Genomic DNA, 22,568 nt, shown 5'->3' on the forward strand with positions numbered 1-22,568 from the left:
ATTTTTGTGGTTAGGCACTCTTAAGTTATATCTCATATACTACAACAACTCAAGAGGAAGGCTTAGAATAATGAAGGGGTGCTGAAGTTTGGCTTCTAATTCTGGCTTTATCATTTAACCATCCGATTACTGTCTATGTAAACCATCTAACCTGTCAGTGCCTCCGCTTTTGGAGCTATTGATGAGGAGGAGCTAGCTACCTCTAGGAGTGGTATAAGCAAGAAATAAGATATTACAGTCTGAAATTATGTGCTTAAACATGGTAAATACTCAGTAAATGTTAGCTGCTGTTCTCATACCTAGATGAAGAAAATGATTAAGTCTTAGAGGAGCTAAGTATCTTCCCTGTGTTTCAAAAAGGGTCTGAGGTGGATTTGAACTTTGGCTGGCTTCAGAGCCTACGTTCCCTACTACTAAGGATTCTAGGAAAGGAAAGAGTCATCGTAGATGCAGAAGCTTGTGTGTGGTGTTGGTTGTGGGGGAGCGAGGCAGAGAAGAGCATAGATGAGTGAGTACAGTAACATGAGGCTGGATTTGGCCTCCGGCTACTTGTGGAAGGCCTTGTAAGACCTTGGATAGAAACAAATGTTATCCTAGACAAGTAGGAATCAGGGGAAAATAACTTGTTCTACAATTATTTTGCATTATTTATTTTTACTGGATCAATTTGACAGGTAACATTGTATAAATTTAAGGTGTACATTGTGTTACTTTGACACATTTCTGTGTTGTAATATGATTACTGTTGTAGCAATATTTATCCTGTTACATAATTATAGTATTCTTTTGCATTTAAGTGAAAAAAAAAAAAAAAACTCCCAGCATTTCCTATTGACTTAAGCTGCCTTCTAAGCCAGTACTATGTTTTCAGTGAATAAACTAAGATACAAATTCACATGGGAGAGCCCTCAAAGTTTAAGGAGTTTACAGAAGAGACCTCCCTAGATACCATATATGTGAAACACTTTTTTAACCATGATATAGTATCTAAGCACTGCAGTTCTATAAACCATGTCTTCTCACTGCTATGGATTGATTTGACTCAAGAATTCTGATTCAAACTAATAAAGTTCAGCAGGGCCATAAGCACTTGTGGAACATCTGCAAAGGGGACTATATATTGCATACCTGCTAGCCAACATATCTTCTCCCTGTTGAGAGATTGATGTGAGAAGTCAAAACACAATCATATTACTTAGGGAACATGAAACCAGAATACATTTGGAAAGTCACATGATTCAAGCAGGGCCAGCTTCATGGGCATGTGACCTGTACAGTTGCTCAGGGGGTCCCATGGTCACTAGAGCCCCACGTTTGGTTCAGTACTCTGCTATCATCATCTTCCAATTCTTAATTTTTGAACAAGAGCTCCACATTTGCATTTTGCACTGGGCCTCAAGTTGTATACCTGGTCCTAGATTAATGAGTTTAATGGTACTACACTGTAATCCCCAGACATCATTCATTTCACAGTAAGGATATATCCCTATTAATGGGGCTTCAGGTTTGCTCACTAATGCAGAAGGTGCCTTCAGAAGGTCAAACTTAGAGTGGCACTGCTAGCATATTCCTTTTCGACACCAGTTTCCTGACTTTCATCTTGTTGACATAACCACTTCTTTAGTCTGTTTATATAGTGAATTAAATGTTGTCCTGGGTGTATTTCCTTGAGTTGATTTTGTGTATTTAAAAACAGACCAATACATATTTATTTACTAGATTACATCTCTGAAAGAAGTCATGTTTCCCGATTCTTTAAAAAGTGCCCCATATGTTACTTACATGTTGTGGATGAACTAAATGTCAATAACTCTGAAATTTACGTGAAAGAGCAGATTGGAGGATGGAATATAAGCAAAAACATTTTGGTAAGATAGAGAAATGTGGCTAGAAACCTCGTAGTCGTTAGGACAATAGGTTGGCTGAAAACCATGTTGTTAAATAAATGAAAAGTCTTTGGTGAGACACATACCCATCACTCTCAGTTTTTACCCATCCCTCTCAGTAGTTGGGCCTTTTAATCCTTGGCAATATGAAGAGCACAGAGAGTTTACAGGAAAGAACAAACGTGATTGATGACAGGACAGTAGGAGATATAGAAGAAACATGAAAAAATAACAAAGTTTGTCTTGTCTGGGGGGCAAAAGAAATAAGGGAATCTGAAAGTCTTCAAGCACTTGAAAGATTTTTGAAACAAATTGCCTGACCATATTTTTCCATTTAATAATGGATTGACTGTGTGGAATTTCAGCATAAAGAATCTGCAAAAACTAATGAATTAGTTGGATTATGAAATCAGTGAAATGTTACAATTTTATTTGTGATTGCTTTATTGAAGTAGCTTTATCAATCTGCATTTGTTTAGAATAGGTATGTATGATTTAAAAACCAAATGCCCATCAATCAGAACATTTCCCACCTGCTCTGTCTTACAGAACTATCAAAGTAGTAAATTAAATGAAACCAACATTGTTTTACTACTTGCCCATCATAAAGTATTACTGGTTCCAGGTGAGTACCTATTTACAAGGGACCTTTGAAGATTTAATAGAGGGTTTTAAACGAGTGGAGTACCATGCAATGAAAATTTTTGCATCATAAACAAAAATGAAAAGTAAACTGTCAAACATTTTGCAAAGATAAAAAAAAGACAATATACTTAAAATGAAAAGAGCTAATACATGCTGATAAAGAAAATGGAACGAAGGGCAAAGGGTATGAACAGACCATCCACTGAAAAAATAAAAATGGCTTATAGAATTATTTTCAATATCACTAGTAATCAAATAATTAACCTTTAATCAGGAGAATATAATATTGTCTGTAAAATTGGCAGTGGTTGAAAAAATGATACTGCTTTGCCTAGATAACCTTCATTTTCATGTGTCCTGAATGGCAGAATGGCTAAATTATTTATATGACTTATTATGTTATGCAATATTATTCAGGCATGAGTTTTCTTCATTTTTTGCAGATTAAAATTAGAGAAAACTGTATACAAGAAAATCCTAAGTGAAAGTATCAGAAAATTGTGTGTCATGAAGTATGGTTCAAGTAACGTTGAGATATATATGTAAATCCATAGAAGAGAAGAGTGGACAAAAGGCACCGATATTGTAACAGGAGTTTTCTGGGATTTTAGATTATCTTGTATGTCTTCTTTTCTACTGTGCGTTTTCACAAGTGTCCCTAGTGACACCCTTTTGAAGTTGAAGTTTTCTTTCCCCTGGGAGACATTGCGAGTCCTACCTCTTCTTGCCTAAGCACTTTTCTCTTCTCTTCTCTTCTTTTCTTTTTTCTTTTTCTCTTCTCTCTTCTCCTCTTCTCTCCTCTTCTCTCCTCTTCTCTCCTCTTCTCTCCTCTTCTCTTCTCTTCTTTTCACCTGAGAAACATAAAAGCCTAGAGTAGCAAAGTGCAAAAGTGGCTACTGGGTTTGAGAGTTTAGTGTAAACACTGGCTTTTGAAACCCAAGATTGCTGATGGTCTGGGCAACCTGAATTTTGGGGTCCAGCCCTAATTTCAAAACATGTGTTCCATTTTTTTTTCTGTAACTATGCTCAGTGTGTTTCATTTTTTTTTAATTTAGAAACAAATCCTAGTTTTCACACCGACAGAATATATTCTAGATGCTTTAGGAAGAAGGCCTTTTGCACAAAACATATAAATTTGCAACTGACTCTGAAAGATGCTCTTCCTACAATTAGAGGCAAGACCTGAGGCACAAGTACTCCTGGAAGAGGTAATACCCCTCCTGCGATTGTGAGCAAGGAGCAAGGACCCTGGGCTTCTTGTCTTCAGGCCCCAATTAGCGAGGCATCATTCTTTGTGAGTTTAATACACCCACAATCATAATTACAAATCTTGACATTTAGATGCTCCCAAAGTCAACACCCATCCCAGCAGGGTTAGCCACATTATCACTAGTTAAGGAGATGTAGAGCAATTAGAAGCTAAAGGAAAAGGTTAGCTTTACCACTCCGACGGAAGGGGTTCAGTAGCGAAACCCACCTGCAAGTGCAGTGTTAATTTTTTAAAATATCGGCTTCAAAGCCTTGTCACCCATGACAAGGAAGATCTGAGTCTAAATGGAATATTTAAGAGAAGTGCTTCCTCATCCCTCAATCAGTCTGCACGCTGACCTTTGCGTAGTCTTCGCCGGTTGTTCAGCTGTCACCAAATGCTGGAGAAAGTAGAACATCATTGGACCTGTCATGAGGTCAATCAGCCGGTGCTCGGGCCAATTTGCTAAATGTGTCTTTGCTAAAGAGTCTGTTCCCTCACCAGTCTGATGAAATGTAGTACCAATTAATCACCAGCTAATTTTCAGGGAGTTGAAAACTCCCTTGTAGTCGTTGGCCACTCACCACGTTGTCTGGCCTTAGGGGGACCTCAGGCCTGGAATGTGAGGCCACCTCAGAGACACGTGAAACTGTTGAAACTTGTGTCTTAGGCTACCAAGGTGACAGGCTACTAGGCTACTAGGTGACATCTGCCTCAGGCCAACACTGACCTGTTTTAGTTAGAACCCTCCATGTGGTTGGCAAGCCCCAAAGACCGTGCCTACAGCTCAAGTGCATGCAGCATTGTCTCCTTGAACATTTTAATGATCCAGTAAGATCTCATTGTTTTTTGTATCAACCTATCAGTTCTTTATCTGTCTTTAGAAGGTGGTGGTGGCTTTGTCATCATTCTCTGCAGAGGTTTATTATCTGAGAGCTGTTGAGTTGTCTTAAAAGCAGAAAGGTTTCTTTTTTTTTTCCTTTTACCAAATAGACTGTTCTATTTGTAGCCAAGTCTCATAAATTAAAATACTTGTCAAATGAATAGTATGTTTGTTATATTCATGACTTAAAATCACATTTGATTGCTTACTCATTAATCCACAAAATTAAGCAACGCACCCTGGATTGCAGTCATTAGTACAAAGAAGCAGGGTTCTTCTAACCGTCAGACGTACGATTGTGTTTGTTTCAAAACTATGTTCACACACACATTAGTTTTATAATTTCAGAAGGTCTCCTCTGGAAGAAAGTCAAGTATATAAATGCAGTCCACCAACAAACGGGGTTGGGATCATAATATGCTGAGTGGATTTGAGATGGAACAATCGTAAAATGTCATCTTACATTGAGCCTCAAAGCTGACAGAAGCTATTTTGCCCTCTGTAGGAGCATACGTGGTAAGGGAGGTTACCTTTACTCCCAATTGGATGGAAAAATCAAGGACTCAGGGAGATGGTGTCCACATCCATCCAAATGGCCACATTTGCCCTTTCTCTCCGGTAAAGCAGAGAATGTAAACCATTTCCCTCACTCCCTTCCATGTGGCAAGTACTCACCAGCAGCTTGGAATACAAGGTCAGGTTATACATGAATTCTCTCATCTGTAACGTGGGGATAATACTGTTTTTCTGAGAAGTTTTCTTATGAAAATGAAATAGAATATGTAAGTACTTAGAACAGTGCCCAGCACATAGGGCTGGCTAATTATTTGGTAAATACATTTTTTAGTTATGTGACTCATGGTTTCAAGTAGCTGACAGTTATAGAGGCAAGTAAGTCAAGATGGTTGTGCTGTGTGACTGGTAATGATAGAGACATGGACAGTATTGTGGGAACAACATAGAACCCAGTAGAAGGCCTTGAACTACATCTTGGAAACTATGAGAATATAAAGAATTTTAACTTGGAGCAAGACCATGCCACTTTGTATGATGGAAAGCCCATTTCAGCAGTAGTGTTGTGGGTAAACATCTGGGGGCTGGACTAGAAGCCAGAAGCAAATTGAAGCCTTTGCAGTGGAGACATAAGGACCTGGAGATGTATTGAGGCATTTTGTTGTGATGAATAATCCCTGCAGAGAGAAATCAGCCTTAGATTCCAGTAAGTTACTGCCTTCAAGGATCTGTTGACATATCTATGGATGACTGTGGCAGCACTGGACCTTGGCCAAGAAATTACCAAAAAGGTGTTTCTGAGGCCGTTCCAGCTTTGGTTTAGGGTAGAGAATAGAAGCTGTAGGGAAGTAAGGAGAAAAAAACTGAGCCAGTAAAATAGTACTACGTGAAAGTTACAACATTTTAAAGGTATGTATGCTTTGTCATTTACAAAATATTTTTCCACGTGCTACTTTATGTTTTCTTGTGTCAGGTACGCTTCCTTAGAAAAGAATATTCTTTCAGAAATGCAGGTTAGATGTGTGTGATTTAGTTGAGAATGATTTGAAGAAGAAGTCATTTGTGTGTATGTGTATCCCTGCATTTTAAAACATTGTCTTCATATACACTAACGTACACTCTCCCAAGACCTTCAAAGCCCTTGGGATTGGATAAAATTGAGGAACGTCCGTAATATACAGAGTAAGTGGCAAGCAAAGCCACTCAGCGAATTGGCATCATTTTTGAGTTTTCTCAACCAGTTTAACCCAAGGATCTTCCACTTTCTTTTGTGTTGGTTATTTTTAGTGTGTGTAATTCAGAGACAGTGGAAATACTATTACTGACAAAGCCAGAGATGCTGTTTTTTTTTTTAAATTTCTGACATTTGTGTTACCTCAGAATGCTTGAAACTTCTTCCTGCTTCTTTATGTGTTTGCTTTCTCCGTAGCTGTCCCACAGGGCCTTTAGGATTAGAGCTTGGTGGCTACCACCTGATCTCCATGGAGCCCTTTGCCTGACCACTGCTATGGATGGTCAAGGGCACAGAGGAAAGTGTCTTCAGGCTTTCCTTGTGTGTATATTAGGTGTCGGTTTTGAAGGTTGTTTCATAAATGGTGAGTTGTTACTATGCAGGAAAGTGAAGAATGAATGTAACAAAAATAAACAAATAAAAAATAAGGCTCTCAAACTTGAGTCAGTCACAGGAAAAATACGATTCAGTGTAAATGTATTTATTGTATACCTGACTTCTTAGTGAGCTACTGCATAATTAAAGGTAAATGCAGTTTTGGCCAAAGTATCGGTGTTTTTTTAATAGGCATGCTTTTTGTTATTACCAGCAGTGTAGGCAGCTGCCTTTTGAAAATGTGATAAGAATAAATAGGATTCTTAGTACAGTTGAATAAATTATGTTATTTTCTTTAGCATGAAGCTTAAAGCTGTAAAGTTTGTAAAGGTCCCTATTACAGATTTTTCAGTTTGGAGAGGAAATGAAAATTGGTTTTATCTCATTTACTGAATGTTGATTGAACTTTCTGAGAATCAGAGCTGTTGCATACTTGCTCTGAGGATGCTTGCATCTGATGAAGATGCAAATTTGAGCATGCTCATTTTAAAAATCTGGATTAAATGCTTTTAGCTAGCTGTCAAAATCCTATGAAGGAAGATCACCTGTTTTCAAACCTTTGTTTAAAGTGGCACAAAATTAAGTCACATAGCCCATTGTTATTTAGTTACAAGCAGATATGTATACATTTAAATGAAATTCTTCCGTGTTTCACTCTCTTCCCAAAGGTGATAATGTGTTTTCCTGTACTTGTGAAATGGTTGTAATTTCACAGTCTTACTTAGATTTAATTGTGTTTATTAAGATTTGAGACAAATGATTCTAATTTTGTTTTGTAGGATCCTGTTTTTTTTTCCTTTGTCTTTGAATTTTACTTGATAGTTGTCGGTAATATGGAATATGTATGAAATGGTAAAAATAGCAGTGTGTTGTTAAATTCAAGAGTTTAACCCAAAGAACTCAATATGGCAAATAAGTTTTTCTTAGTAGTACATGAGTGTACTTGACGTGTAATTGAAATAGAGCCACATTTCCTAACTGTAATTACTAATACAAAAAATGTACTTTTATAAATCATGTTCTATGGGCATTTGGATGATTCTTTTTGATTTTCTCTATAGGCTAAAGATAATAGCATTTGATTATAAAAACTCAGGCTCTAAAAAGTGACAGAATGCTATAGGTTGATAACAGAGCAAGCCACATCATGAATATTGAGGGACTCTGCAATAAATACCCTTGGTGGCATTTATTATGAAAATATTTACTTGTGACTGGAGAAGCTAAAGGCATTGGTATATTGCTTCAAGCTGCAGTGGAAACAGCACACCCCATGTTTTGCAGTGTGGGAAGAATGGTAAAGCGTGTCTACGGGTTGTGTGATGAAGAGGAAGACAAAAAAGAAAAACAAAAATTACCTATTTGATGTGTTTGATCTTGGTACTTTCTCTGTTCCTCTGTCAATCCTGTGATGAAGAGATTAAAGAGAATCAACAAAGTAAAAGCAGAATATGGATAAACAAGTCAAGTGGGATTTAGTCTGGAAGCCAGAGAATGTTAGCTATGGTAGGAAAAGGAATTAACATTTAACCTTCCATTGTGTACCAGGCTCTGTGCTGAAGTGTTTAGGCATGTTAGGGATATTATCAAGGAACTTAACATTCTACCTCCACGTGACTCACACGCTCCCCACACACACGCAAACACACAGCCCTTTACTAGTGATATTGATCATAATAGTCTTACTGTTTAATTATAGGAACAGGTCTGTGTCCTCGAAGTGATATTGATGGTGTGAAATTGCAGAGAACACATGACTCTTTTGATCAAGTCTATTATTCAGGTTTCACAGGTTTCACATAATTGTAAATTACCCACAATTCTTCCATTTCTTTTCATCTTTGAATTTGTTGTTGTTGTTGACCTTTTCATTATTTTGATCTACACAACGTATGAGAAAAAGATGGAAATATTCTCTAAAGTGAAGTTTTATGGGTGATCATTTTGCTAGAAGAATCCCAATTTCAGATGTTCTTCCCATAGGCCTTCCGGGGTGGCCAGGGGATGCTTGCAGTTACCAAAGCTAGTGCCTAGCCCTTGAACTGGGAGCACCATCAGCACGGACAACTGAGATCTAATTATTGAATATCATTTTACATGCTACATTAGTGTGTTTATTTTTACATGTTTTCTTAAGTCCTAGTTAGAAGTTAGGTGTGCTCCTGAGAATTGCACTCCACCTTGACCTCTCAAACAGAGGTAGAAAACATGTAAGATAAACATTGTACATTCTCCCAGTGCCTTAATTTTACTGGCACATTAAAGAGAAAATAGCGTCATATTAAAACAATCACAGAAAGCTGGTAGAACGTGAAATGGAAGACCTGAATTTGTATGGGCTGCACACTTGAATCGTGAGCTTATGGAATGCCATCTCAGACTACACCGCTAACCCTGCCTCCCTCTCCATGTGCTCTCCACCCCTGGTGTACCACTTGTACTCCTTCAGAGACCAAATAAGCAGATTCTCCCTTTCAAAATTGAGCCTGAAAAAGAAAGAGAACACACATAATCTCTCTTTTTGGAGCCTGACGTGGCAGAAGCAATTTCTCTTCGTGTCGAATAGAAAAGTAGGAATTTCTCTCCCCCACCACCCATAATAACAAAACCAGAACAACGGTAATAATGATGATGACACTTGGAGGGGCTTATGGGTATGTACAGGTTGTTTATATGCACTCATTTCTAAAAAAATAATAATTTGGATGTTTATTCTAAAAACATGTGAAAAAATCTAGGTATCTTTTACTTGCTATGTTAGGTTTTAGTATCTGTTCTTGCTTTCTTTTAGTCATTTTATTCCAACAAACATATGTTCAGTGCCTATTGTGTATACTCACCAATCTAGGCAATGGGGGTACAACAGAAAAAACAAAAATCACTGTTTCCTTGGAGCTTATATTCTAGCACAGTGAGAAAAAAAACAGACAATAAATAAGACAAATAAAAAATGAAACATTGAGAGGGCGATAAATGCGATAAAGAAAAAAAGGGAGGATAGAAAGTGGCTATGATGTTGCAATTAAGATCGTGTGGTCAGCAAAAGCCTGGCATTTGAGTAAGGATCGGAAGGACAGAGGAACAAATCATGTGGGTGTCTGGGGAGGACTATGTCAGACAGAGAGAACAGCAAATACAAAGACACTGAGTCAGGAACAAAGAAGAAATCATAGATGGATAGAATCCTGAGAGCAAGGGAGAACGTACTCAGAACATGTGGTCAGATATGTCCCAAGGAGCTTATGACCAGATAGTCCATTGCAAGGACTTGAGCTTCACTGTGACATGGGAAGGTGACTGACCAAAGGAGACACGTGACCCATCTTGTGTTTTAGTAGGATCACTCTGGCTGCTGTATTGAGAATGGATTGGAAGGGAGCATGGGTGGAAATAAGACCACACAGGAAATTATTGCAGTGATCCATGGGAGAGACTGTGGTAGCTGGGCCCAAAGTGATGAGAGTAGAGGGGCGAGAAGCAGGTAAACTCTGATTATATTTTGAGATTTGTTCACCAACTGGATGTGTGTGGGGTGTATGAGAGATGAAGGGAGGGATGGAAAAAGGCATCAAGGGTGAATATGAGATTTTTCTCCTGAGCAGTTGGACGGATGGACTGCCAGTAATTTGAATGTAAAAAGATTGTGAGAAGAGCTTTGGAAGATCATTTTTTCAGTTTTTCACATGTTATGTTAGGTGATGGACCATATAAGCCTGGAGTTCGAGAAGAAGCTCTGGGTTGGAGGTTTAAATTTGGAATTTATGAGCATATACTTACATCTATGCCATGAGACAAATGAGATGTCCAAAATAACTTAGATGTGTTCTTTGTCACATTTTTAGAGACGAGGAGGAATAAGTAAAAGGAAATTTAACGGATGGTCACAAGAGATGTCTGGGAAGACAAGTCAACAAAACAATTTAAGAGGCATGTTGAACTGTGTCCTAAAATCAAGCCAGATAAGTGGCTTGGGATTTAGCTATCTAAAGATTGGTTTTGACCTTCATAAGAGCAGTTTCCATGGAATGGAGGAGCAAGAGCCTGACAAGTGTGGTCTCAGCAAAGAACAGGAGTTCTTTGGAAACTGCTCTGTAGAGATTGGAAACTGCTCTGTAGACAGACATTTTCAGATTTTGCTTTTAAGGAAAGTAGAGAAATAGGGTATTATCTACAGGGGTAAATGGGTCCTTAGAACATTTCTTAAACCTTTCTGTTGTTGGTTTTTCTTTTCGTTTTGGGTGGGAGAATGAATAGTATATTAGTGGACCAACCTTCCTGTGTACATCTGGGGATGATATGCCAAAATACTGACAGATCTGTGAGGACAGGAGTTTTAATTAGAAATAATGACTCTGTGAAAAGAGTTTGGATTATGGGGTCTTTGGGAAATGTTGGTGTTGTGCTGGGTGACGTGAGAATACAAGCATCAGAAGGAGAACAGAAAGGTTGCCAGAAGATGGATAGGGCAGCAGAAGAGAAAGGCATCCAAATGAAATATTACCTGTTTGCATTTTGCATAATGTTTAGGTTACTATAGTCCCAAAGATGTCAGTGAAAAATCTTCCACATGCCATAGAAGTTTAGGTGAAACCTTAACAACAGAAAAAAAGTTAAATTGAATTTCTTCTTTCCTGTCCAACTTCTTTTTCTATCATGTTGGAATCAGCATGCCTCTGTTGAGGAACCAGACCATGATTTATGTTAATTAATGCATCTCTGTAACACCGTCTACTGGGAACTCTGTTACCTGATAATGGAGGTGTTCTGATGAAGCAAGTAATCTAGCTAATAAGCACCTACAATGTACGATTTAAAGAAATTGTCAGTTTTGAAACAAGTGTGCATATGGTAGATGTTGAAATGCAGACCGCATGGAGAGTTTCTTATCAGCCAGCACCAATGAAGCCAAAGACTTTGTTTGGGCACCACCGATTCAGGAACCGAACCTTTTCTTTACAGGAAGAGAGACCATCTCATTCATTCATCCATCCATCTGTACATCTAGGGTAGACGTTGTGAAGATAATTCCTGTCAATTGTGGGACTGGGAGACGGACTATGAGATTTGGGAATACTCCACTTCTTATTATCATCATCTTTGTGACGACTATTGCCTTTTCTCTCCATTCTTTATCGTATTCTTTAGGATATAGCATCCTAGTGGACAAACCACAAATATTTTACAAGATATCCTCTCTTTTTACAGCTCTCTTGTTGGAAAACAGTCACAGTGTGGTCTGAAACCCTGAGTTAGAAGTGAAAAAGACTAGATTCTAGTACCAATTACTGTTTGGCCTCTCCCTTTGGGAAACAAAATCTCCAAACTATTATGTTCTCATTTGATAAGTAGGCGTACCATTGTTGTTACAGCTGCTGTAAACTTGTATGGATATAATAGTATGGAAAACAGGAGAGTATCTTGGGGAAGAAAGGTTACATAATAAACATAGATAATGGCATAGTTGATGAGTTATCAGTTTTAAGATTGTGTATTATGCTCCAAACTGATACTCAGTTTTTTTCTCTTTTCCCCAATATGTAAGGCGCACTGCATTTACTAGCAGTTAAGGATGTAGGAAGAGGGAAGAGTAAGGTATTACTCTTCACTAACACAAAATTGTTCATAGAACCCACATAATAAGCCGCTTCACCTTGCCGATTGGCAATTAAAATAAATGTTACTAAAATGTGTTAGAATTCACCAATATGCAAAACTGAAATTATAATTATGTCACAAAAATAGTGATGAAAATAACACTTCTAGCACATTTTAAAAACTGATTTTATTTTCCTTTTCAAGATTTAAAGTTTTAAACTCTTCACTTTGACCAGATGATTAGAAAGATACAGTTCTACTGATTATTTTTATACTAGAATAATCTTTCGTTATTAATCCATTTAAGTCTTCTCTCAAATCAGTTCATCATTACTACCAATTCAAAATAGAAAATGTATGTGCTCAATTTCAAGAATTAAAAATAATGCCTTGGGAGTAGCATTTCTTTCCTGTGGTAAGAGGATTGTTGGATTTTCCAATTAAAGAAGTCTCCATACTGGAAATGAGTAGTCAATTATGAGAATTATTTCTGAGTAGTCAATTTGCATATCCCTAATTGTATTCATTTCTTTTGAAAGACTCAACTTGGAATTTATGATGTTTTGATTGATTACTCCTACATTTGTGTTATTAATACTATTGCCAACGAGATTCCCTTATGAATGGGGCTTTCTGTGCCTTTCCTAAATAAATGCTTGAATCATAAGTAGGTTTGTTTTATGTAATGAATGAAAACTATCTAAAGATTTACTAGCAGATTTCAAAGTTGCCCACACTGCTCTTTCCTGGGTTGACAGTAGCATCCTCTCACTGCCTACTGCACACACATTTGGACTTTTCCACGGCACTTGATGAGACGCTTGTGAAGGTCCTCTGTGGAGGTGCTGTCTGCTGGCCAAAAATACAGTTTGAGCAGGGCTGTCCTCACTGTTGATACAGCACTGCTTGGGCAATTACTGGAATATTTTATTTTATTTTATTTTGCCCTTTATGAAAAATGACTTGGAATGGACAATTAAATGTTTTATATTAATAGTTCTATGTTAATAGTTCTATATTAAGAAACATAGTTCTCCTATGAAATGAAATTGAAATGAAGATAGTAATAGTTTGGTTGAAAGTGCTGAAAGTGCTGGACTTGGCGTTCATTGGACTGAGCCAGTCAGCACAGTGTCATGAAGGAAGAGAACAGAATTAAAGGGATGTATAAAAAGGGGATGATATCTATGTGCACAAAATGAACACATTGTATGGAAATATACGCATTCATTTGTTGTGATCGTGTCTAAAAGGGCAGCTGTAATTATGGATTTTATAATATCTCAGCTCTCCGAGCCTTGAATGTCCTCTTTTTTCAAGTAGACCTATCCTCAGCTTCTGCATATTCGACTTTTTATTTCTGGAAAGACTCTCAAAAATACTGAAGTCCTTTTAGGAATATTGGTGAAGGTGGCAAGGGGAAGGGGCAGCCATTTCCTTATTTCAAAAGAGCCAAAATTGGTTCTTTATTTCAAGAATCGGCAAACAATTAATTCCTGGTTACAATGCTTTTAGACCTATTGAGTGGAGAGTTGTGGGGCAGTAACATTCAAGTTTGACGTTGTCAGAGGCCATTTTCTTTAAAATCAAATAAAGATCACAATCAGCGAGATACAGTGTTGTGTGATGATGCATGTCATACCAAGTAATGAGTGTTGTTGGATTTGTTTGTAGCTGATTGCTGTGTTTGATGAACAAGAACCACTCCACAAGATTGAGAGCCCCAGTGGAAACCTTGCAGGTCAGCAGACCCCAGATGCCTTTGAGACGGAAGTGGCTGCCCAGTTGGCTGCATTTAAACCAATTGGTGGGGAGATCGAAGTAACCCCTTCTGCTCTAAAATTAGGTATGTACATTTTCACTAGTATGTTTTTCACCTGATTGAAATACATCAGCTTGCTGATTATGAGTTGCTTCTACAATATGACGTATCCTCTTAGTATCTTTCTTTAAAAATCTGGTCTGTCTTTTCTTTAAATTATTTTCACATAGCTCTTTGTAGTCGATGATGCTCAGACAAGTGGATGTGGTTTTTGCTTGCATTGCGGGCAAATCTGAACCGCATCCTCTCGAAGTATCCTACAGGACAGGCTGGTCTGTAAGTGATGTGGCTTATCTGTAGCCTATGAGGATCACTTTAAGAAAATGTCCCTGAAGAGTGTCATTTGGCAAAAGCTAAGGGTTATCAAGGAATTTGGACTAGAAACAAAGGTCACTTTCTGTTTCAGCCGCCTTCTTTTTCTCCCCAAATGATGTATCTCAGAGTTTGGAGGAAACGTTTGAAGTTAATTTCTTAATTTTGTCCTCCTCATTTATTCAAGCGAGAACAACCCACCTGGTAATTTTGTTCAGAATTCTTTATTTTTGTTTTGAAGGCATTGGGAGAAAAATAAACATTCTTCTACAGTTTCAGTGAATTTACATCTCCAAGAGAAATGTCAGTTTTTGGTGATAACTCTTAGAGATAAATTTAGGTCCGTTTAACAGCATGAAGCTTTTGAAAATCCACTAACATTTTGGTACTTAAAACAAATTTTCATTCCTGTTGAATGTATGCATATGTTTTGAGACTGCTCTGAGCACCTGTTATATAGGTTAATTCTCCAGATAGAAGAACAGAGGCTTTTACTACTTTGCAAGGGGAATCTTTCGCTTGCAAAGCAAAGAACATGCTTAAAATTGTAAGTCCTAGAGAGTACTCGTTTTTCCCATCTGAAACAAAATGTTTACTGTAAAGTTTGTTTTACATACCACAATATTGAATACCCGTATTTGGTACAAATGTTCTGGAAAGCATCTGTGGTGCTGCCTTTGTAATAAACCAAGTAGAAATTAATGACCTATAATCTTCACAATTCTCCTCTATCCTTTGGAAACCCGGCCAGTGAGGCCGTGTACTGGAATGCAGACGACGGAGGGCCTTGTGGAGGCGTCTCTCCATCCACAGCGAGGTTTGTGTCTTCCACAACCTCACCACCCTATCATTCATTTGCATAATGGATGCCTTTTTATCCATTATGCAAATGGTGTGGGAGGAAAATTAGGCAATAAGGGAAGACGAAAGGAGAAAATTGCTCTTGCTTGTTTTAATATTCTATTTAGAAGCGAGCACTGTGTGGTCTTCGAAAGGCTGAACCTCCAAGGGCCCTGGGCTTGAGAATTTGTTTTCACCTTTCTCTTCGCTTTCTCGGGGAAAAAAAGAAGTTTGTTTTTCTTAAGATTTTCAGCTTCTTTTGTTGAACCAACTGAGCAATGCAATGTTGAAGTCAGGAAGAAAGGTAAGCTGAGGTTCTTTTCCTTTGAAAGTGAATTTTGTGCTTCCTGAGGACGGATTTTTGGTAAGAGAGACAGAAAACAATCTTGATTAAATGGGAACTATGTGCCAGGCGCCGAGCTCCAAGTGGTGCACTAAGTGTCCTAAATCCTTTACTCATAACAACCCATTTCAGCCTCACGGTACTTAGCTGGGTTCTGTCATTCCCCTCCTTTAAGAGATGAGGAAACAGGCATAGGGTACTTAAGTGATTTATCCAAAATCACATAGTTATCAGGTGGTGGAGCCAGGATTTGAACCCTCTCTGGCTCCAGTGTCAGGAGCAAATTTTCCGAGCTGCCTTTCATGTGCTGTTTGTAAGAGAACAAATTGATAGAGTTTGTCTGCGATTTATGTTGTGAATATAAACCAAAACCCTGAAAGTGCTTATTCACTTCTTGGCTTCAAATCCATTTCACGTGGTACTACAGATTAAATGAGGAGATTAGCTAACCTTCTTTATTAAGCGGTCAGCGTCGCTTTCCAGCCAATGGGTCTGGAGCCCTGACGTCATCTCCAGTTCTTCCTCTTTCTTTCCTGCCCTCCTCACTTTCTTCCACCTTCATGTACATGAGTGTCGCAGCAGGCCAGAGCTTTATCATCAATCAGACGATTGCAGAGGCCTCAAACTGACCTCTCTCTTTACAGGGTGCACCGATCCTTGCTTCTGTTAGAGCTGCCTTTCTAAATCACAAATCTGATTATATAACAACTTCCAATGGCTTCCTATGGCGTGGAGAGGCATGTCCAAACTCATTAGCAGGCTGATGCAGATGGTTCCTCAGAATTAGCTGGAGGAATCTGGGCAGGGATGAATGATGAAAAAAATCTATCCCTTATCTATCCTCCGGGGTCCAGCAGATTGAGTACTTTTCATTTCTGTAACTTTAAAAGCAAAGCAAAGCAAAACATGTATCAGGTTTCTCAGAGAAATTAAAGAAGGAAGCAACACCACCTGCTTGGGTATCTGCTTATTCTGTTTTCCTTTTGTTGCTCTCAGGGCAGGTGTGGTCATGGATGGGACAGGTGTCATGGCAGGGTGGGGTGATATGCAAGGCAGCAGATGCAATGCTCATGGCTCTCCCAGGAGTGTGACCCCGTGGCGCCATTGGCCCCACCCCGAGATCCTGTTGAGATAAAGGGGGAGGAAGTGGTTAGTGTGGAAGTAGCCTTTGTGTTCCAGTGATTTCACCATAACAAGGTGCATGTAAAATGCCAAACACCAGAGCCCCAGCTCTTCATCTCTACTCCCCACTCTCCTCCCAGAGGCCATTGGAGCTGGTTCTACTCCTCATGGGGGGCTCATTGGTGCCAGCTGGGACAGCAGAAGCAGGGCTTATTCTCACTCATTTTCAAATTCTTGAGACCCCATTCAAGAAAATGGGGAATTTAACCATGATCAGCTCACATGCTTATATCTCTCCTAATGAGACACAATTTAACAAATAATAGGGGTGCCTGGGTGGCGCAGTCGGTTAAGCGTCCGACTTCAGCCAGGTCACGATCTCGCGGTCCGTGAGTTCGAGCCCCGCGTCAGGCTCTGGGCTGATGGCTCAGAGCCTGGAGCCTGTTTCCGATTCTGTGTCTCCCTCTCTCTCTGCCCCTCGCCCGTTCATGCTCTGTCTCTCTCTGTCCCAAAAATAAATAAACGTTGAAAAAAAAAATTAAAAAAAAAATAATAGGAATCAAGACATTTTTATGATTAGGTCATACTAATCACCACAAATTTGTGTTTTATTTGTATCTGAGATAAAAATATGCTCACTATTCAGTGTATTTTTATATCATTTCAACAGAAGATAATCGTCAACAATATTCGTTAAAAACCAACAACGTTCCCTGTATGCATACAGAAGTTCGCCATTCCTGTTTTTTTCTCACAAGATGAAATACTTCTGCATCGAATAAGCAGCAAGTTCATATTTACAGGCTCTTCATGATCTACCTACTTTCTCTCTGCCTGCCTTTCTTACTGGCCACTCTTCCACAGTTACCTTAACCTGCAGGCACCATGAACCACTGGCCATTCCCCAGATTTGCTTTCTTTTAAGCCTCTGTGCTTTTGTAGGTACTGTTCTCTTCACTTTGATTCCCCCTTTGCCTCTTTTTATACTTGATGAATTTTTACCTATTTTAAAAAATAATTTAATATTTTATTTTTGAGAAAGAGAGAGAGAATCCCAAGCATGCTCTGCACTGTCAGCATGGAGCCGAACGTGGGGCTCAATCTCACGAACCGTGAGATTGTGATCTAGGCTGAAGGAAAGAGTCTGATGCTTAACTGACTGAGCCACCCAGGTGCTCCTGTATCCACCTTTTAAATTCCAGCTCAAATATAACCTTGTTTATAAAGTCTTGTGCACATCTTTTAGATAGTGCAGTGGGTAACAATAAATTTCTTAATATTTTATTTGGCAACGATGAGTTACAAAGATGAAGTGAAGAACTCTTCTGACCTAAACAGGTTCATACTCTTATATATACCCTATAAGCTAATGGGATATATATATATATATATATATATATATATATATATATATATATATTTATTTATTTTAAGAGGAGTTTTAAATCAGTTGGGCATCTACATAATCCCAACTTTATTCATTTAAATTGTTTCTTACCATTTATTTTCCAGTGGTTTTTCTAATGTAATCCTAAAGGACTAAGTTCTGATGTAGAATAATTTGCTAGTTTGGGCTAATGCTTGATGATTCTATGTTTCTGAAATTGATCAATGCTTTCAACTGTATAGCCTAGAGATTGCTAACCTAAAAAACCTATTTAAAAGAAGAGACATGGTAGAACACCACCAGGTAAAACAGTAAAGAATCATATTCACAGAGTCCATTTGGGCTTTAAAATCATCTAGCTCAGGGATTTCCCAAGTCTTCTTTGTGGAATCCTATGGTACTTAGCATATTTTGGAATTTCAACAACTATGTGATCATAGTGAATTAATAAATGACATATATTGTGCACTGACATTCTGGATGCTATTCTAATTTATTCACTTTCACTCTTTGAGAAATAGGACTGGATATGCTAGCAGGAGAGAGAGGGATGCAGAAGGCTGTTGAGTAGGCAGCAGAGAATCCTTAGGCCTTTTAGAAGGTCCTGCAGTGGAGAAACTCACTTCCACTCAAAAGAATTCTTAGTGCCCTTGACAGCAACTTTTGTAAGATGCTGGTCTAGACATAGCTCTATAGAATTTCATAATTAGCAGTTTTCTGGACAATTGACATTATTTTACAAATAATCAAATGTGCGCTCTGATGTCAAGTAACTAGTTGGGTAAAAACGCGAGTTGGAACCTGCGTCTCTTGGCTTGTAGTACAGTGCTCTTTCAACTACATGACAGTTTTTGGGTTAATTTTAGTTTTCAATTATCCACGTCTTTTAATACTATATGTGATAAAATACCACCTCATATCCTTTTAGAAGTGAGATAGAGTGTAAATTAATAAATAGATACTGTGAATAGCTGTAAATCAAAAGCTAATAAGGGAATAAAGACCAGAAAATTAAGATGGAGAAAATTTCTTTTAAATCCTTCTGTAGGTTTCAAAAAAAAAATGAATTTGCTTCTGCCGTCTCATCCCTTGTATGTTTGCGCATACACACATGCATGCATGTGTTTATGTTTGGGGGGAAAACTGAACCCAAACCAATATGTTAATGGGATACATAGGTGATTTTTTTCTATATTGTGGATATTTGTTGTATTCTTTTCTCACTGCAAGTTTCTGCGTGTAGGGCCTTGTGTCCATAAGACAAACTAGGACAATTATTTTGAAATTTGGAAGAGTAAGTCTTTTAGGTTTCCCCTAGGCTGTTCCTGTACTGACTTTCGATCTGTGGTAGCGGACCTTCTGCTGTTCCTCAGAAGACCTTGTGAGATCATGGTCTCAAGGTTGGCCCATCCTCGTCCCTTGAGAACCAGTGATACGGACCTGGTCCCAGACCCTAGAGTATTTGATCTAGTTGTGTTCCCAAGTAATCATTTAACCTATATCTATCAGGACCACATTTTTCCAAACAAAAAATAAATCAGGACACAACTGTCATTTCCATAGAAGTGAATATTCTGAACTGAGACTGTCCAGGTCTCTTTGTGATGTGTGATCACCATGTCTCCTTGGCTCACAGTTTTCTCATCTATAAAATAGACCTTGTTTGCCCTAATAGGCTATGATCTTTTTTAGGAGAATTTCATTCATTCTAAAGCTGAATTTGAATCTGAGTCCATGAGCCTGCCAATTTCTGTCCCATGGCCTCAATTAATTAGTAGTTTTATTTTGGACCTTTTGATAATTTTTTTTTCAGGACTTCTTGACTGAAACTTGATATGTTGGGTCCAAGCTTCAGTGAGAAAACATTTTCTTTGGTTATAATTATTTTAGCAATGTAATTTAAACAGTGTGTCAGGATAAAACATATTTGGAACTTAGTTGTTGCTAGTCTTGTGATCTGTATTACCCAGATATAAAACAATTTGATTAAAGTTTGGAGTTGAAATGGTGTTAGCTTTATTCTCCTCTCACGTGTTAAACTTTGAAGATGAGCTTACTTTCTATTTGAAAGTGATTCTTGTTTTTGAGACTTGAAAGCTGGAAGGTGCCTCAGATGCTTTATTGTTTCCGTGTGTGTTTGTGCTTCAAAACTGAAATGGAAATTATGATTGTGTGTTTGTTATAATTATTTTCAAAACACTGAATTTCCCTTTCATTTCAGTAGTTCTCAGGAAAAAAAAATATATATAGTCATAGATTAGCGTTGGAAATTGTGACCGTTTTCTATCTGATTTTGTCTAATTTACTGCATAAGGGAAACATATGGGAACATTTGTCTGAGTTTTTAAGGAAACCAAATCCCTTTATGGCACTGATCTTCAGGAAAAAATAAAGAAGGGGGAAGTTTATTCCTTTAATTAGGCTGTAGTGTGTAAGTAGCTGCTGTGCCCGTAATGTGAGTTTAAGTATTGGCATCTGACCCTAGACAAACACAGTCAACCACACACATCGCAGAACTAAAGCTCAGGGCCAGGCTGGGCTTCTCCCGGAGCCTTTGAATTCTGACTACAAAGCGCACAAGCATGTGCTTGTGCTGGAAGCTTTCTGCTGTGGGCTGTGAAACCAGAGTTGAAATTACCAGGCAACTGAGGTCATTTGCTTGGACGACTCCATAAGTCATAATTTGGTCACTGAGTTTCATCTTATTTGTTTCCTGTTGGGGCTGATTATTCAAAAGTTAACAGCTATAGAATAGCTTTTCTTTCTTTTCTTTTTTTCTTCCCTGTGAGCCTGGTATTTTCTTCCCATGCAGGCTTGCATGAATGATGTTGTAATTAGCTATGGTAACCTTGCCGGGCTATCATCAATCAGTCACAGCCATAGAGTCAACAAAGTGCGTGCATGCTTTCTGCTATGACAGTGACTCAATCAGGGCTAAGGAGGTCACGGCGTTTCTAACCCATTTCTGGCATCATCCTTCTTTTCCTGTTGTCTTGGTTTTTATTTTAGTTTGTTTTCAGAGTAGGTGAAAGTTGCTGGGGGGGTGGGTAGACAGATTATGTATCAAATATTTAAAACATTTTTAATACTCTGGAAAAAGGCCTGAGGTGCTCGGTTGAATGAAAGAATAAAATCAATACCTAAAGACAAGCTACTGGTAACAAATATAACAAGGTAATTACCTCACAGTAGTAACTTTTGTTTGTGTTAGTGAAGGAGAAATGTGAAAAACAGTTCAAATAAGAACTTTTCAGCACACTTGGCATTACCTTTTCTGAGTAGCTGTGGATGAATGGTCGATACAGGCATACTTCATAGACAGGCAATCGGTTTGTAACATTTTATAAAAAACAACAGTGAGATTTGCTTGAAAATATTCTGTACTCTTAGAAGTGCCGTTTAAGTGAGATATTATTTATTAAATTGTAGAATGTCAAACAAGGAAAAATATTACTATGATCCTAACAGAACTACTGTTTCCATTTTTCTGTTTTCTGTCTAGTTTGTCTTTGTATTTTGTCTTAATTTCTTTTTTACTCTCTGCTTCAGTTTTCCTATCATCTTTTCAATTTTGTGTGCTATGTCTAATGGCTAAATGTAGTACGTAAATTGGCACTAAGTTGGTTGTACTTTATGAAAAAAATATTAAAGGGGAATTTCATTTAGCCATTTTTCAAAAAATGTAAGATAGTATATGGAAACCAAGCTTTCACTCTTGCTCTTTTCCAGCTTTAATTTTCTAAGGTGATTATATGACCTCAAAACCCAAAAAACAAAAAATGCAAGTTCACCACCTCACCTTGGGCCTCTGGCTGATGCTGGACCTGCACTGAGAGCCTACAGATCCTCTCGTAAACAAGCAGAATGAAAGGTCACCTTCCTACAGCTCACTTGATACTAGACCCCTGGGTTTTCAAGCCTCTTTTGCACAATGCACTTAGTAGTATGTCTGGTGGGACCATGTTTGCAGAGGCCTAGTCCCTGAGTAGTGAAAATATTGTCAGCCATACTGTCACATTCAACTTTTGATAGTTCCTTGGGCCACTGATAAAATCATTTGCAGTTTGTCCTTTTAACAAAAGAAAGGGAACACCCTCAATACACACACACACACACACACACACACACACACACACACACACACACACAGGTCTCTTCTTCCCTTCTCACCAACCATTACAATCCCCATCTTCCTTTCTTATGGCCCATCCCCCCACCTCTTTTCTGTGCAGGTACCCTGGGAAAGCCAAACAGGACCAGGCAGAAGGGCCCTCATTCTCTAGACAGAGGTGCTGCTTTTCAGAGCCTCGTTGGGTTTCACATGTCTGTTTCAAAATGCTTTCAAATTACCTATCTATATAAACA

At 38.3% G+C, this 22,568-nt stretch overlaps 1 protein-coding gene across 8 annotated transcripts in view; it reads left to right on the forward strand.

Annotated features, from left to right (window-relative positions):
- Positions 1-22,568, forward strand: part of PARD3B (par-3 family cell polarity regulator beta) — a 997,127-nt gene that overhangs the window by 383,515 nt on the left and 591,044 nt on the right. For all 8 annotated transcript variants that reach the window (XM_053215665.1, XM_015074145.3, XM_053215667.1 and 5 more), the window contains one exon: positions 14,052-14,223. In XM_053215665.1, the coding sequence (XP_053071640.1) occupies positions 14,052-14,223 (172 nt within the window). The remainder of the gene's footprint in view (positions 1-14,051; positions 14,224-22,568) is intronic.

The sequence above is a fragment of the Acinonyx jubatus genome, chromosome C1 (assembly GCF_027475565.1).
Source record: "Acinonyx jubatus isolate Ajub_Pintada_27869175 chromosome C1, VMU_Ajub_asm_v1.0, whole genome shotgun sequence".
NCBI classification, from domain to species: Eukaryota; Metazoa; Chordata; class Mammalia; order Carnivora; family Felidae; genus Acinonyx; species Acinonyx jubatus.